Source organism: Arachis hypogaea, chromosome 2 (assembly GCF_003086295.3).
Source record: "Arachis hypogaea cultivar Tifrunner chromosome 2, arahy.Tifrunner.gnm2.J5K5, whole genome shotgun sequence".
In the NCBI taxonomy this organism is placed as follows: Eukaryota; Viridiplantae; Streptophyta; class Magnoliopsida; order Fabales; family Fabaceae; genus Arachis; species Arachis hypogaea.
The window spans coordinates 78,469,700-78,484,834 of NC_092037.1; the positions used below are offsets into that span (position 1 = coordinate 78,469,700).

The window sequence follows — 15,135 nt, forward strand, 5'->3', positions numbered from 1 at the left end:
CAAAAAAAAGAACTTAGTCAAGGATAAGTTGCGTTCATAAAGTGGCGCATTTTTAAAAACAAACGTACTACACATTTGATTCTTCATTCTGATAACTTCGAACGTAGAAACAAGATCCATAGTCGGAGATAATCCCTAGATTAACCAAACAGTACCCAAGCGAGCCACAGGGTGGTGGCAATAGCCAGGAAGATTTGGGATCAAAGAGAAGGTGGCTCCAAACAGCACAACTAACTACTCCGATTTTTCTCCCAAGAATACATAATTGCCCAACTAATCATTATATATAAGCAACATAACTCAAGCTGATTGGAAACTGCAATTTGGCATACTCAAAGTTTCAAGCTTCTAAAGTGTGTCCCAATAAAATTTAAAAAAAAATATATAAAACTACAAATGAATTCTAGTAGGAATTTTAACATAGCAATCAAAAAGTAAAATTATAATATAGTATTGCACCCAAAAGAGTGGGGAACATGTCGGACGGTAGTGCATCAATCCAAAAATGTGGTGTGGATTTTGGTATACAGTGCACATGGTTAAAAGATCAAATATCATAACAGCCTAGCAGCACATGCACATGCGCATGAAAAGGCCCCAAAACTGCTCTTATACACTGTACCGACTCTTTGATGATCGGGTTCTAGAATCATCCTGCAACGATTATATGTTAGAATATCAATGATATCTGTGAAATAAGCAAATAAGTAATCATCTGATTTGATGTTAAGGAATTTTACATGGAAGTTATATATTATCTTGTCAGTAACATCAATGATCTCCTTCCACTTCCTTCCAATGCCCATCTACAAAAAAAAGCGTTACAAAACACAAAGCCTCTATTAAGATGTTTGCAAAGGAAATACAATGACGGGTTACTCAATTGAAAAAAAGAAGCAAAAAAAACACATTTAAGTTTCTTCTTTAATTGAAGGAAAAGAAGATAATAAAAAAAAAGGGGGGGGGGGGGGGGGGGCTCCATTCATAGAGAAAAGACATCAAGCTTCTATGCATTTCAATAGAGAACGATATATCAAATCCTCCGGTTAGTTTTGCATGCAGTTAAAACCAGTGTTAATGGAGGTCATAGTGATATGTGGTATGTCTAAGAATGCAGAAAAACAGCATCACATGGTTGAATCTGTCGCCAACACCCTTCTGGTCTGTTCTGTATGACACTGCATTTTCAAGTGCACATCATCCCATCAGACTTCGAAGCGGCTTGAGCTCCAACAGTTTTATCCACCCCCCTTTGCTACGCAATTTACCTTCCATTTCTTCCTTCTAAGATTTCTCTTGTTATATTTTCTTTAAGTAGAATGTTAGGTATCTAAGGAAAGTGGGAAACCACACCTTAAAAGCTAGCTGTTAAAAGGAAAGAACCACTCTCCTTATATACAACATCAAGCATCCCATACTACTCGATGTGGGACTTTGAGCACCCATAATACCCAAGTCCCAAACATAGAATTGAGAGATCCCTACTTTCTTTGTTTCATTGTCCTATGGACCATGCCGTTCATTTATCAATGAAATTACACTATCTTTGGGTAAAAAACAAGTAATGGTAATTTGTACACCATTGTAATAGATTTAACTATTTCTTTGGTATATCCGAATATTCTTTCATGACAATATTATAAGAATAATGTTATATTTACTTATTAAAAAATTAATAACGTTATGTTTGTCAATAGTTAAAAAAGGGGTTTAAAAAGCTTCCACAATATTAAGACAGGAGCAGCGACTTACGAGAAGTGATAAACTCAACTCTGAGAAAGGTATGCCAAATTAGACTCAATGATAACAAGTCATGTGAACTTGTTTGTACTGTGCTGGTGGCGAGTAAAAGAATTTCCGCAAGTAAAGATGGCGACATTTAAAAAAAAAAAAAACGAGGTTAGTGGGTAGAGCCCCCCTACTTTAGTGATATATTTAAAGAGGAAAAGGGCTTGTGAGTAAATCCCCTCCCGAAGGTATGTGACACTGGGCATTGTCCTTCTTGTACTCTTAGCATATAGTGTCTAAATCAAATATCATATCTTTTGTATCAACACTATTTTCTTTTTGAAATTTTCTTAAAATACGAAGATAAACATTATTTCCACCACTTCTTGAATCTCGCATCAATGAGATGGTTTTGAGAATTGTCAAAAATTGCAGGGGATATACACTAAAGTCTTTCACCATAAAGAGGAATTATTTCTGTGACATACTTCTTAGAATTCACGATAACCATGCTCACTTTCTTTTAATTGTCTAACTTGCATAACCGATCCCAAACCCGGATAAAGGTAAAGGAAAAGGGTTGTGTTAGGCAATCGATAGCAAACATAAAACTTCGTAGAATCTCTATGACATTGACCAAATACAATATTGCGCAAAAGTTAGGTCATTCCCCAAAAGCAAAGTACTATATGGCTCGAGTACAATGTCAAATGAGGAAAGCTCGCTACATCGATATCCGGATGTAGTGCAAAATGTACAATTCTCACATTTTTTTTATCAAACGAGGGTAAATAAACTAGTTCACAAAGGTAAAGAGGCAAAGGTAAAGATAGAGGCAACCGAAAATTGCAGTTTGAGACATAGAATGTAGTTACAATTACAGGAAAATCTGCCATAGCAAGAAGAAAGATTAACATAATGTACTTACAAGGAAAAAAGTGGGAAAGGGTGAAGGTGAGCATGGGCATAAGTTTAATGTGATAAAAGTGACAAAACACACATGGACAGAAAAAGGAATGAGGATACAACAGAGAAATTTTAAGTGTAGGATCTCATTTTAGGTGGTTTGAACATGTGGGGAAAAAGTCGTCGGAACATTCGGTTAGGAAGGTGAATTAGAAAGTAAACAAGTAGCAAAAGGTAAATGAAGACCTAAAAAAAACATACACGAGGTGGTCGAAAAAAAATCTATGTCTAAATGGTCTTACTGTAAACATAATATATGATAGGACACAATGACGTCTCTTGATCCATGTAGCTAATCCCAACTAGTGGGACAAGGCTTTGTTGTTGCTTTTGGTAATTGTTAAACTTATATTGGTAATTGGTACTTACCTCTGTTCTAGTTCAATTTTAAAATATGAAATAAGAAATATTAAAATGTAGAATAACCTTAAAAAATTGCGAGATATTATAGCTAAGCATGTGTTTGAGATATAACAAATTTTTAATTAAACAAAATAATAGAAATGACATCTGCAAGTTGAACCACATAAATCAATATTTAGTTTGTGTTTGAATAAAATATTTGAGATTTATTTCATATAATTTCTTGAAGGGGTGCCTTGAGGCAACAGTTCAGTTAACTCTATGTGACCTCATGATGACCAGTTCAAACTATAGAATTAGTCACCAATACATGCATTAGGTTAGGCTAAACATATACTATTTGCGGCAGAATGCGGGATGCTTTGCACCCGACTGCCTTGTTTCTAATTTCTTATGATTTTTGGGAATCACTAATAAAATTTTTTGGATCAGACACTACTAATATTAAAATAGACACATCACAACATGACACTATGAAACCAGAACATTCTGAGTAATTTACACGTTTCTTCCGTCCCTAATTTTCAAGAATATAAAAAACACATTTTCAACACTTTGTAATAGTATATTTTGGAGTAAACTATCATTTAACTACAATTTTAATTTCTAACAAAATAACCCTTCAAAAAAAAGAAATGACATTTGACCCTCCAAAGATATCTCAAATTGATAAAATGTACCAAATACAGTAATACATACTTGAAAAAGAGATCCAATTTCGACACGATTTTTTGCAAATCTATTTAGAAAAATGAAATATTTTGAATCTCCAAACTTGGTAATTGTATGTGAATTTGTTTTGGCAATTTTTTTCCCCTAAATGGCAAGAGAAAATTAGGAAAACAATTGAAAAAAGAGTCTAAAGATCGAATTTTTTCGAGTTCTCATTTGTACATTCTAAATAACTTTCAAATTTTCCAAGAAAAAATTGGATCAAATGCATGAGCTGTTTACCACTAAAAATAAATCATGTATTTTATCAAATTGATATCATTTTTGGAAAGCCAAAATATCATTTGTTTTTTCCGAGGATCATTTTGTCAAAAATTGCAACCTTGGGAGCCAAACTAGTAGTTTACTCGCATATTGTGCCTTTCCCTCTGATTTCATTGTGCACTGCATCATCAATCATGGATACTTACTATTGACTAAATCATGTTTTTTTCAATTTGGAACAAATTTTTTCTCCTCCATTTCACTTTGTTAAATAAAATAAAATAAAATATTTTATCATGCCATAATTAACCATTGTATTCAACATTTACTGGCTATGGGCACAATGGGTAATTCCGTAATTATTTAATTATATTTAATAACATCAAAATTTGGGCCTAAACACGGAAACAGCAACTCTGTCACTACTTTAACTTTTTCCTCAATAACGTCCTTTTCCACAGATGCAAAAGCAAATACTTTTTCACCAGCGTGCTACCCATACAATATGCCATCATCCACTTGTAAGCAATCACTCATTTGAAGATAGGAAGAGAAAGTAACACACCAAACATTCACTTGCATATACTACAAGACAAAATCCTAGACAATACAATATAACACAGCAGCGGATAAAGACGGATTTATAATTTGCAGGATAAATAACAAACCTGAGCTGCCTCGTTTGCTGCGGTCTTTGTCCAGAGCGAAAGTTTGTCCTGCCTCTGGCGCACACTTGCAACCACACCGCATATGTCCTCAGCATCGTCAAATTGCTCCCCAATCAAAGCCATCATCTAATCAATAAGGGATAGTAAATATTCAGTACATTTAGCAATTAATAACCAGCATTTCATCCATAATCTTTACAAGAGTTCTGCCATTCAACAAGCAAAATTTAGTACTTAGAACAATTAGAAACAACATCATTTCTCATATTCTTTATGTACAAAATCCAGAAGAACTCCAACATTTTTGAGAAAAGAAAGAAAGGTAGCAAGAAATTACAGTTTCAAGCCACATGTTATCAAGATTAGCCTTCCTGTTGCTTGTGACAGTCCACTTGCCTCCCTTAGCACACTCAGGATCTTCCCATTTTGGCTCAATCCCAGCCTTGAACAAGTGGAAGTCTGCATTTCCAGGCAATTTGCTGGGCTTGAATACCTGATCATACAAACTGCAACAAAATTTCATGAAAAATGTTCTCCAAAATCCTATGATGATTGGATTCAGATACAAAAATCTCAACAGAAGGATGTGCATAATGTGTTTACTTGTTTCTTCTTCTGAAACTTAAATTTAAACTAGGATAAAAAATTTTGAAAAAAAATTAAAAACCTTGGAAATATAACCAGGAGTATCTTAAAGTTACCTATAAAAAAAGTGCAGCCATGTACACAAAAAATAAACAACTACATGTTTTAATACAAAATATGCATTGAAAGTGTGTTAAACAACATATGTAATTATTTTTTGGTGTCCACAATTTATGTATTTATATACAAATATATTCGATGACTTAATTTTAATGGACATAATAGAATTTTTTGACAAAATATCCACCGCTCAACATGGCCTTTGGATACTGTCTCTCTAAATCTCAGAGACAGCAACAAAAACTTGGGCTACCTAATTTATGCAGTTTCAAACGCAACCCTAGTGTTTTGAAGAATATGCACTTCTTAGCCTAAAATCTTAACACAAGAACCAAAACTAAAAAATAAATAATAAATAAATAAAAGAAAAATACCCAGAAATTTACATGTCCTCTGAATGAATGAAAACCCTCTAAGGATTCTCTCTCCTAAGATCCATGAAAATCAGAATTTTTTTTATTTTCTCCTAATCACATCTACGATAATTTCAAAAATCAAGATCGAGCGAACTTGAATTCAACTTCAAACTAAATTAAAAATAAATTTAAAAAGAGTGGAAAACGCACCACCAGAACTCTTCGACAGTATCGAAAGTGTAAACCTCGCGGAGAGAGGTACCCCAAGCAGCGCCTTGCTTCGGCTTCGATTGGTTGTCGAACCAGAACGTCCACTTCCTCTCCAGCTTGTGTTTCGATCCAGCCTCCGGCGCCGGCGAAGGCACGGTCGCCGCTGAAGACGATTCAACTACTGCTCCTGCTGTTTCGGTTGCCATCGCTCTCTTTCTCTCTCTCTGAAGGTCGTGTTCTCTTTCTTCCTCTCTCCTTCTATCTCCAGCCTCCAAGAAGGATAAGGACTGAGGAACTGAGAAAGATGAAGGAGGAAGAGAAGACGATGAGGGTTTGTTGTAGGTTTTTTTTTTTTTTTTTCGGTCTGAGGGTGTTTTTTCTTTTAGTCTGGGTTTTGAGGCTCTGTTGTAGATTATGCTTTTGCTCTAAATGGGTTTTGGGCTTCTTTATTATATCCAGCTAGCATGTAAGCATGGCTAGGTATTTTATTGAGAAATGCTACTTTCACATATTTATATATTTATCTTGAGTAAACTACCATTTATACCCACGAAAGTTGAAAACGTTGACATATCTACTCATAGAAAAAGGAAATTACTATTTGTACCCATGAAATATGGATTTCGCATAATAAAATTATCCAAACACTAAAAAATTACTTAAAATCCCTAAATTACCCTTATTTCCACCACCACACCACCTCCTTCACCCAATTATCTTTCTAACCCTAACCCTCTTCATCCAGCCACCACCCCTCTTTCCCTTTTCAATCTCAAATTTCACCACCACCTTCTTCACCCAACCATCACCCTCTTCACCCAACCACCACCCCTTTTTCCCACCATTGCTCCAATGGCTCCTTGCCACACCCTCCTCTCTTTCATCCTCACAGTCACAGCAACACTTGCTGCCGCTTCCCCGGAGAAGAAGAGCACCTCGGCAGAGAGAGTTTCAATGACCGCGACCTCGGCCCTGTTCCTCCCAACTGGAAAGGAAAATTAGGGAAATCAATGGCGGAGGAAACATACAAAATCCTAGAGGTAGTAGAGAAGAACCCCAAATCAGGGGTGTTCCACCTTTACTTGAATCGTCCGAGACAACGCAACGCTCTGATGCATGATTTCTTCACTGAATTTTCCAAAGCCCTGTATGCTCTGGACCACAACCATGACGTCAACGTCATCGTGTTATCCGGCGCCGGTGATCACTTCTGCTCCAGAATCGACATTTCCCAGTTGAAATCTATCATGCAGTCCTACCACGATGCCGGGGAGAGTCTCCGTCGGTAGATCCTGGCGATGCAAGATTCCGTCACGGCGTTGGAGCGGTGCCGGAAGCCAGTGATTGCTAGTATCTATGGCGCTTGCATCGGTGGTGCAATTGACATCGTGACAGCCTGTGACTTAAGGTATTGCACGGAGGACGCGTTCTTTTCGGTGAAGGTGGTTGATTTGGCCCTGGCTGCTGATCTCGGCACTCTTCAGAGATTGCCATTAATTGTTGGCTACGGTAATGCCATGGAGTTGGCCTTGACAGCTCGCCGGTTTTTCGGTTCCGAGGCTAAGCAGTTGGGCCTTGTTTCTCGCGCTTTTTCTTCCAAAGATGACCTCGATCAAGCTGGCAGCTGCGTCGCTGGAAGGGACTTCCCCGCCGCCTTGTGCAACCGAAAGATTATTGGAGCTCGCTACTCCGCCGACTACGAGGCCACCAACGAAGATGAATGACACCCTTGAGTACCGTTCTCCCAGGGACTCCGATGGCCATGGCACCCACACCGCTTCCATCGAGATTGAGAGAGAGGAGGAGAGAGGAGATGATAGTGGTAGTGGTGGAGAGAGGGGTAGTTTAGGGATTTTTATTTAATTTTTTAGGGTTTGAATAATTTTGCTTGTAAAAATTATTTTTCATGGGTACAAATGGTAATTTCCTTTTTTTATGGGTAGATATGTCAGCGTTTTCAACTTTCGTGGGTATAAATGGTAGTTTACTCCTTTATCTTTTTATCTTTAAGAAGCTTATATGCTGACGTGGCATTCATCCGTTAAGTTTAAAAATTTATTTGCTTAGGTATCATCGCTAGAAATATTTAGAATTATATTTATAAATTATAAATTATTATTTTCTTAGGTTGTTATTTTCAAATTTTAAATTATTTTATTTAGATTGTTATTTTTTAAACTTTAGATTGTTTTACTTAGATAGTTATTTTTTAAATTTTAAATTTTTTTATTTAAATTGTTATTTTTTAAATTTTAACACTATTTTTTAAAAATTTGTTGATTCTTTTTAGGACTATTTTTTAAAATATTGTTGATTCTTTTTAAAAATTACAGCTACATATATCTTTTTACATATATTTACGTTAATTAAGAATTTAAAAAAACTGTTAACACATTTATTACTTTGTCTGCAAGTTTAATTCAAATTTAAATTAAAGTCAATCAAATTTAAAAAAATTTAGCTATGAGTGAGCTATAAAAGTATAAGTTATGAGATATGTATAACACCACAATTTAAAGTACATCAATCCATTTCTTTAAATATATCAAAAATCTAAAATATTTCTATTTATTCCAATGGCTGCTATTCACAAAATTGTAGAAATCAATCCTACAATTGATAATTTGTGCGTACGTATACGAGGGATAAGGTTATGGACACTACCTCCTCTTCATCGTTGAAGTTCAAATATCTGATAATCCATATTTTTCACCTTCTTATAAGTGTATTTTCTATTAAAAATTAATTTATATTTTGCTTCCTTAGTCATTAGTAGTATCTTATTTATAAATAATAATTAATAACAAATTATAATTTTAGGGTATTGACTACACTGATGGTTTACTTCCAACTTCAAAGGCATCTTCAATTATTAAAAGGGAGGAAGTAAAAGGTGCTAAGGTATTTGTTAAAAAAAAAATGTTTTGTTTGTATGTTTTCTCAAAATTAGAGCTTAATTTTATTCAAAAAATATTATTGAGATAAAATCAAATGTAAGAAGGAAGTCTTTAATTTAACATAGTATTTTGTACAGAATTTGTTGCTTGAATTCTTGATAAACCCCATTTGTAGGGTTTATCTTGTGCTTGATTTAAGGGGTTTTATGACCTTTTACCCACATTTATTCAATGAAATAGCATGGTTTTATAACTTCTCCTTTAATTGTGCTTAAGAGTGAAAACATGCTTTTTAGGACTTAAAATAGCTAAATTTAATTCACCTTGATTTTATTAGATGCCTTGATATGTTTTTTAAGTGATTTAAGGTTTAGGAGGCAAAGATTGGATCAAGGGAATGAGGAAAGAAGCATGAAAAGTTGGAGAACTCATGAAGAAATGAAAGAACCGGAAAGCTGTCAACCTGACCTCTTCGCACTTAAATGACCATAACTTGAGCTACAGAGGTCCAAATGATGCGGTTTCAGTTGGGTTAGAAAGCTAACATCCGGGGCTTCGAAACGATATAGGATTTGCCATAGTTGCTACACGTATGGTGGCGCGCACGTGCATAGTACGCGCACGCGCCATTGCTGCCACCTGGTTCACTTAAAGCAAAACGTGGCCAGCGATTTTAGAAGTCTTGTGGGCCCAATCCAACTCATTTCTGATGCTATTTAAGCCAAGAATTGAAGGGGGAATGAAGATACTTTTCATACTTTAGATGTTAGTTACCATTAGTCATAGTTTAGTTCTAGAAGTTAGTTTCTAGAGAGAGAAGCTCTCACTTCTCTCTAGGATTAGGATTAGGTTTAGTTCTTAGATCTAGATTTTAATTCATCTTCTTCTACTTCTATCTTCTCAATTCCTTGTTGTTACATTCATTCTTCTCCCATTCTTTTATTGTAATTTCCTTTATGTGGTTCTTATATTTTGTTGTAGATCTAGTATTGTTCCTTCCATTTTCCTTCAATTAAATAAGAGGTAATTCATAATGATTGTTCTTCTTTGCTTTTCTATTATTGATCTCTTGCCTTTGTAGTTAGATCTCTCTTTAATTCTTGCAATTTATGTTGTTTACTTTTATTGCCTTTTATGTGTTTGTTGAAATGCCTCTTCTAGATATAGTATAGATTTTGTTCCTCTTGGCCTAGGTAGAGTAATTAGTGACACTTGAGTTATCTAATTCCTTTGTTGATTGGTAATTGGAGAGATTGCTAATTGGTTTGGAGTGCACTAAAGCTAGTTTTTCCTTGGGAGTTGGCTAGGACTTGTGGCTCAAGTCAATTCATCCACTTGACTTTCCTTTATTTAGTAAGGGTTAACTAAGTGGTAGCAATGAACAATTCTCATCACAATTGAGAAGGATAACTAGGATAGGACTTCTAATTTTCATACCTTGCCAAAGCCTTTTATAGTTGTTAGTTTATTTTCATTGCCATTTACTTTTCATGCTTCTTATCCAAAACCCCAAAACACATCACAACCAATAACAAGACACTTTATTGTAATTCCTAGGGAGAACGACTCGAGGTTTGAATACTTCGGTTTATAAAATTAGGGGTTCGTTACTTGTGACAAACAATCTTTTGTATGAAAGGATTTTTTATTGGTTTGAAAACTATACTTTACAACGAGATTTCATTAGTGAAATTCTAAACCGTCAAAAATCCAATCATCAAAATGGCGCCGTTGCCGGGGAATTGCAATGGTGTTGTGTTATTGGTTATTGTATATATGTGAATATTGTGAATATGTTTGCTTTTTGCTTCTTTGTTAGTTTTTAGTTTGTTCTCTTTATTTGTTACTATTTTTTTTTGTTTTTGCCCTCTCTTACTATCATGAATTCTCACTTTGGCTATGATTGTAGTTACAATTATGTTGTAGGTGATGAGAACTTCAATGAGAATATGTATCAAGGATAGGACAATCAAAGGTGGGAGGAGCCATATGCATATGATCAATCCTCATGGCAACAACCTCCACCAATGCACTATGAAGAAGAGCCATTTTTTGATGCATATCAATCCAATGGCTATGGTGAATCTCCTTGTGATTTTCAAGAACCACCACCATATGCCTATGAATCATACCCTCAACATAACCCTCAACCATACTCACAAGCCTCTTTTCACCAACCACCTTCATATGACACTAATCCATATCCATCACACCAACCAACTTTTGAGCCATATGAGCCATATATGGAACCACCACAACATCAACATTTTCAAGAGCCACCCCCTCCATATTATTACCAAGATGAACCACCTCCAATAAATGAAAATTTTCAACCACAAGATGAATACTACTTTCCACCACAACCTCTCATGGAAGAATACTCATATCCATTGATCCAAGAGCCACATGATCCTAATCATATTATCCAAGAGGAACAAGAGTCAAAGGATCATCTCAAGGAAGCATTGGATCAATTTCAAGAAACCATGGGGTGTGTTGTGCAACAAGTGGAAAGAATGGAAAACATTGAACCACCACAATTCTACCAAGAAGAACCACCTTCCTATTATGAACTCTTTCCCCAAAAGGATGAACCTTTCCACCCACCCCAATCTCTAATGGATGAAACCCTTGGTGTTCTTGTTCAAGGGCAAGAAGAGATGAAAAGGGATGTGCAAAATTTCATGGCCGCCTTGGATGCGGTAACAAATCAATTAGCCTCCCAAAGCTTGAACACTCAAGGAACTCCCATGGCTACATATGGAGAATTAAATGAAGAACATAGCATGAAGGAGAGATGGAAACTCCGGTGGGAAATGAAGGAAGTTGCTTTGTATTGGAACAATTGGAGGAAGCTTTAATTGTTGAAGACAAGGAAGAAGTGGTAGAATACTTAAGAGATGCGGAGCCTCCATGGGAACATAGAGTTGAAGAAAACCCCTCCAAGATGATTGAAATTGATGTTAGGGAGGAAAGTGCACACCTTCCAAGGCATATTACATATGAAGACTTGGATGGGATAGAGATAGAATTAAGTTCCCTTGGTGATGAAGATCAAGCATCAAGTCCTAGTGGTGGAAAATCCTTTGAACTTGAAGAACCTTCTCCCGGTGCATTTGAAAATGTTGTGGAGGTAAACTTCTTTCACCCTACCAATTATAGTTTGATTAAGGGAAAAGGCTTAGATAGTATTAATGAACAAAGGATTGAATTAGAGAAATCTTGTGAAGAGGTGGAAGTCCTTAGAAATAGAAGGATGGGAGTGGAATACGCTTTGTCAAGATCGTTGAAAGCATCTTTGCCTAGGTTGTCATCTACTCCTTCACTTGAGTGGGTAAAATTCATTTCTATTAGCTTTATTGTCCCACTTGAGTATGGCTTGCTTGAAACGGATGGTCAACTTAGGATGCTTTGTGGGATGAAGCGTAAGTGAAAGATGTTTCGTGGTTGGCGTTGCAAATCAAGGCTCATTATGGTTGATGCATCAAACATGAGATATAAAGGTTGGAGTAGTGCTCAAATAGATGGGTCTAGGAGGATTGTTGGCCACTATATAGAGAATTCACCTTACTCACCACCCGGTTGGACCAATAATGATGATCAACCTCAAGACGGGTGTGAAAACAAAGTGTGGGATCCCAGATTAGAAAAAGAGGATCAACTTTGGGAGCCCCAAGCTTGTGAAGAACTCCATCAACACTTGGCTCAATCCATGAAGAATATTGGGGCACAATGGAGAACCAAGCATTGGTGGGAGTTCCAAGATGAATACAAGCACAAGCCACCTTAATGAGGAGCTCCCCATAAGTCCAATTTAAGGACAATAAATAAAAGTGCTAGGTGGGAGACACCCCACCATGGTAAAATCTTTTCATTTTCTCTTTTGTATATATGGGTAGAATTAGTTTAATTTCATATTTTGGTAGTTTGTTAAGTGCATTTGATAGTTTAGTATGTTAAATAAGGTTTTATGGTATTTTGGTAGCTGTTTGGAGGTTTGGAATGCTTGGATTGGTGCAAAAACATAGCAAAAATTTTTGAAAAAAAAAACAGAGCACCATTCACACGTACGCGCACTGCATGCGTACGCGTGCATCAAGCGTTTTGGACCATCCACGCGAGCGCGCCATGCACGCGTACGCGTGGATTGAGAAGTTCCACCTTCCATACCTTGACCTAAGAGTTAGGCCTGCACTGTGCGGAAATTAGGCCTGAGGCACAAACCTATTTGCGCGCTCGCGCACATGACGCGTACGCGCCACTCTCGAAATAAGCCATCGACGCGCGCGCGTCATGAGTGCGTGCGCGTGGATGCCCTTTCTTCCATCCATTTCTTTTCTTCTCCTCTTTCCATTTCTTTTCCTTCTCCTTTCTTCTTCCCTCCTCCAATCCCTCATCCAACACTTCCTAACACCATGGATAACCATTTATTTTAGTTAGTTAATTAGTTAGTTAATTAGTTTGTTAGATAGCTTTAGTTTAGTTTTCATTTTATTTTCTCCATTTTCATTATAAGTGTTGGCTTATTGATCTTGTTCACTACACATTGTTGCCTCTTATTGCCTAAATGCTATTTTAGCATGAATGTTTTTTTAGATAATCTTTGTTGGATTCTATGATTGAGGTTATATTTAACTTGGTTTTGAATTTTTCATGCTTACCTTTTGAAAATACCAAGTGATGAGAATTGCCTTCGAGTTTGTAACTCTTCGTGAATTGATTGATTTGGCCACCATGTAATTTGAATCTTTTTCCTCGATTAGGCAACTTCTTGATAGAGGATGTTATGCATTTACCTTAATGCATTGTATTTCATGATCATATGCATCCATATGTTTTAGCTTGTATGCTTTCATGCTTCTTTAATGCTTGTTTTACCTTACAAGTTCACTTAAAGCATCTCAAGCATACTAGAATGAGTAAAGTGCATGCTTCTTTTGTGACATCGCCCTTTTATGCTAATGTGTGTTCTAAACCGCGCAATTTAGAATTCACACACTTATTTGTGAATGTCACACTAAGTCACTCACTCATTTCTAGTGATTAGTACCTCATTCTAACAATGTATGCTTCCTTGTTTTTATATCTTCTCATCTTATGGTGTTATATTTTTGTTTTTCATGACGAATGCACCACAAGCAAACATGGAAGCAAGACTAAGAACACGCAACAATCCGGAGATTCGCCGTACCCCCTTGCTCAACTTTGAATGCACCGAGGACGGTGCAAACTTTTAAGTGTGGGGAGGTCGTCCGACCGGTCGGCGATTTTGGGTGACAAATTTCTAATCCCAACACTTTTGCAATTCATTCTAGGATTTTATGGTTTTTACTTGCATTTTCTTATTTTTGCATATATATACACAATAAGCTTAGTCAAAATAATGAAAATTTTTCAAGATTTCTATCTATAGGGCACCAATTGATTTGAGTGAAAACTTTTCATAAAACTTGCTTGAATTATATATCTTGTGGATCATGTTTTTGAGTTAAGAACACAAGCAAGTGAGATTTGAGCCTAATGGTGTGGTTACATCTTATAACCACTTATTTTCCTTCTTGTGTGCATCACTCTCTTTCTATGATTGTAATTTTTGATTTGTTTGATTCTTTATGTCCATTATTTTGTGTATTCATGCATTTATATGATTGAGGCCATCATTTCATTAGCTTACTTACCCAAAAAGCCTTACCTTTTATCTTCCTTTGTTAGCCATATTTGAGCCTACGATTAACCCACTTGTTCTTAATTTTAGCACATTACAAGCCTAAAGCGGAAAACAATAAATGTCCTTATTTGGATCTTTGATTAGCTTAGGCTAGTGTGTGTGCGTATCATTCAAGTGTGGGAACCTTAGGACATTGGGTGAATAAAAGGATAGTTTTGTATTATTATTGGAAATATTGGGAATTGGGTACATACTCATGTATTGATCAAATGTAAAACCTTATGCATTGAGGTTCTTGTATATAGAAAGAAAAATATGAGAAAAACAAAAGAAAAAGAAAAGAAAAATAATATGGAAAAGAAAGAAAAAGAAGAAAAAGAAAGAAATAAAAAGGGGACAAAATGCCCCAAAGCAAAGTGAAGCTCAATAAAATCAATGCATGAGTGTTGTGAAATGAAAAGAAATTGCATGAGTATGTGGAAAAGTGAAGAATGGGTAGTTGGTTAGAACTTAATCGTATAGGATGTCATAGGTTAGGTGGGAAGTCTAAGCTTATCAAAGATTCAAATTTCAAGCTCACTTAACCATATATGCATCATACCTTGACCCTAGCCCCATTACAACCAAAGAAAAGACCT

The 15,135-nt window shown here is 36.0% G+C and overlaps 1 protein-coding gene and 1 pseudogene across 2 annotated transcripts; one reads left to right on the plus strand and one right to left on the minus strand.

The window, feature by feature from the left end:
- Window positions 1-265: 265 nt before the first annotated feature.
- LOC112743139 (eukaryotic translation initiation factor-like) lies at window positions 266-6,414 on the minus strand. Of its 2 annotated transcripts, none has more exons than XM_025792357.3 (5): window positions 5,933-6,414; window positions 5,005-5,167; window positions 4,662-4,787; window positions 741-806; window positions 266-654 (listed from the first exon to the last, which is right to left on the minus strand). In XM_025792357.3, the coding sequence occupies exons 1-5, from the start codon at window positions 6,136-6,138 to the stop codon at window positions 610-612; spliced, it is 606 nt and encodes a 201-aa protein (XP_025648142.1). In that variant the 5' UTR covers window positions 6,139-6,414; the 3' UTR covers window positions 266-609. The 2 variants fall into 2 exon arrangements, with proteins under 2 accessions (XP_025648142.1, XP_025648139.1); XM_025792354.3 differs by having other exon boundaries at window positions 4,999-5,167.
- A 528-nt stretch (window positions 6,415-6,942) lies between these two features.
- LOC112724031 (delta(3,5)-Delta(2,4)-dienoyl-CoA isomerase, peroxisomal-like) lies at window positions 6,943-7,656 on the plus strand (annotated as a pseudogene).
- Window positions 7,657-15,135: the final 7,479 nt, after the last annotated feature.

Excerpts from the sequence above, each read along its gene's own strand:
- LOC112743139 (XM_025792354.3), bottom strand. The coding sequence starts at position 6,138 with ATGGCAACCGAAACAGCAGGAGCAGTAGTTGAATCGTCTTCAGCGGCG. Across the intron at positions 5,168-5,932 it reads ACTGTCGAAGAGTTCTGGTG|TTTGTATGATCAGGTATTCA; the intron begins GTGCGTTTTCCA and ends ATTTTGTTGCAG. Across the intron at positions 807-4,661 it reads CAGCAAACGAGGCAGCTCAG|ATGGGCATTGGAAGGAAGTG; the intron begins GTTTGTTATTTA and ends TTTTTTTTGTAG.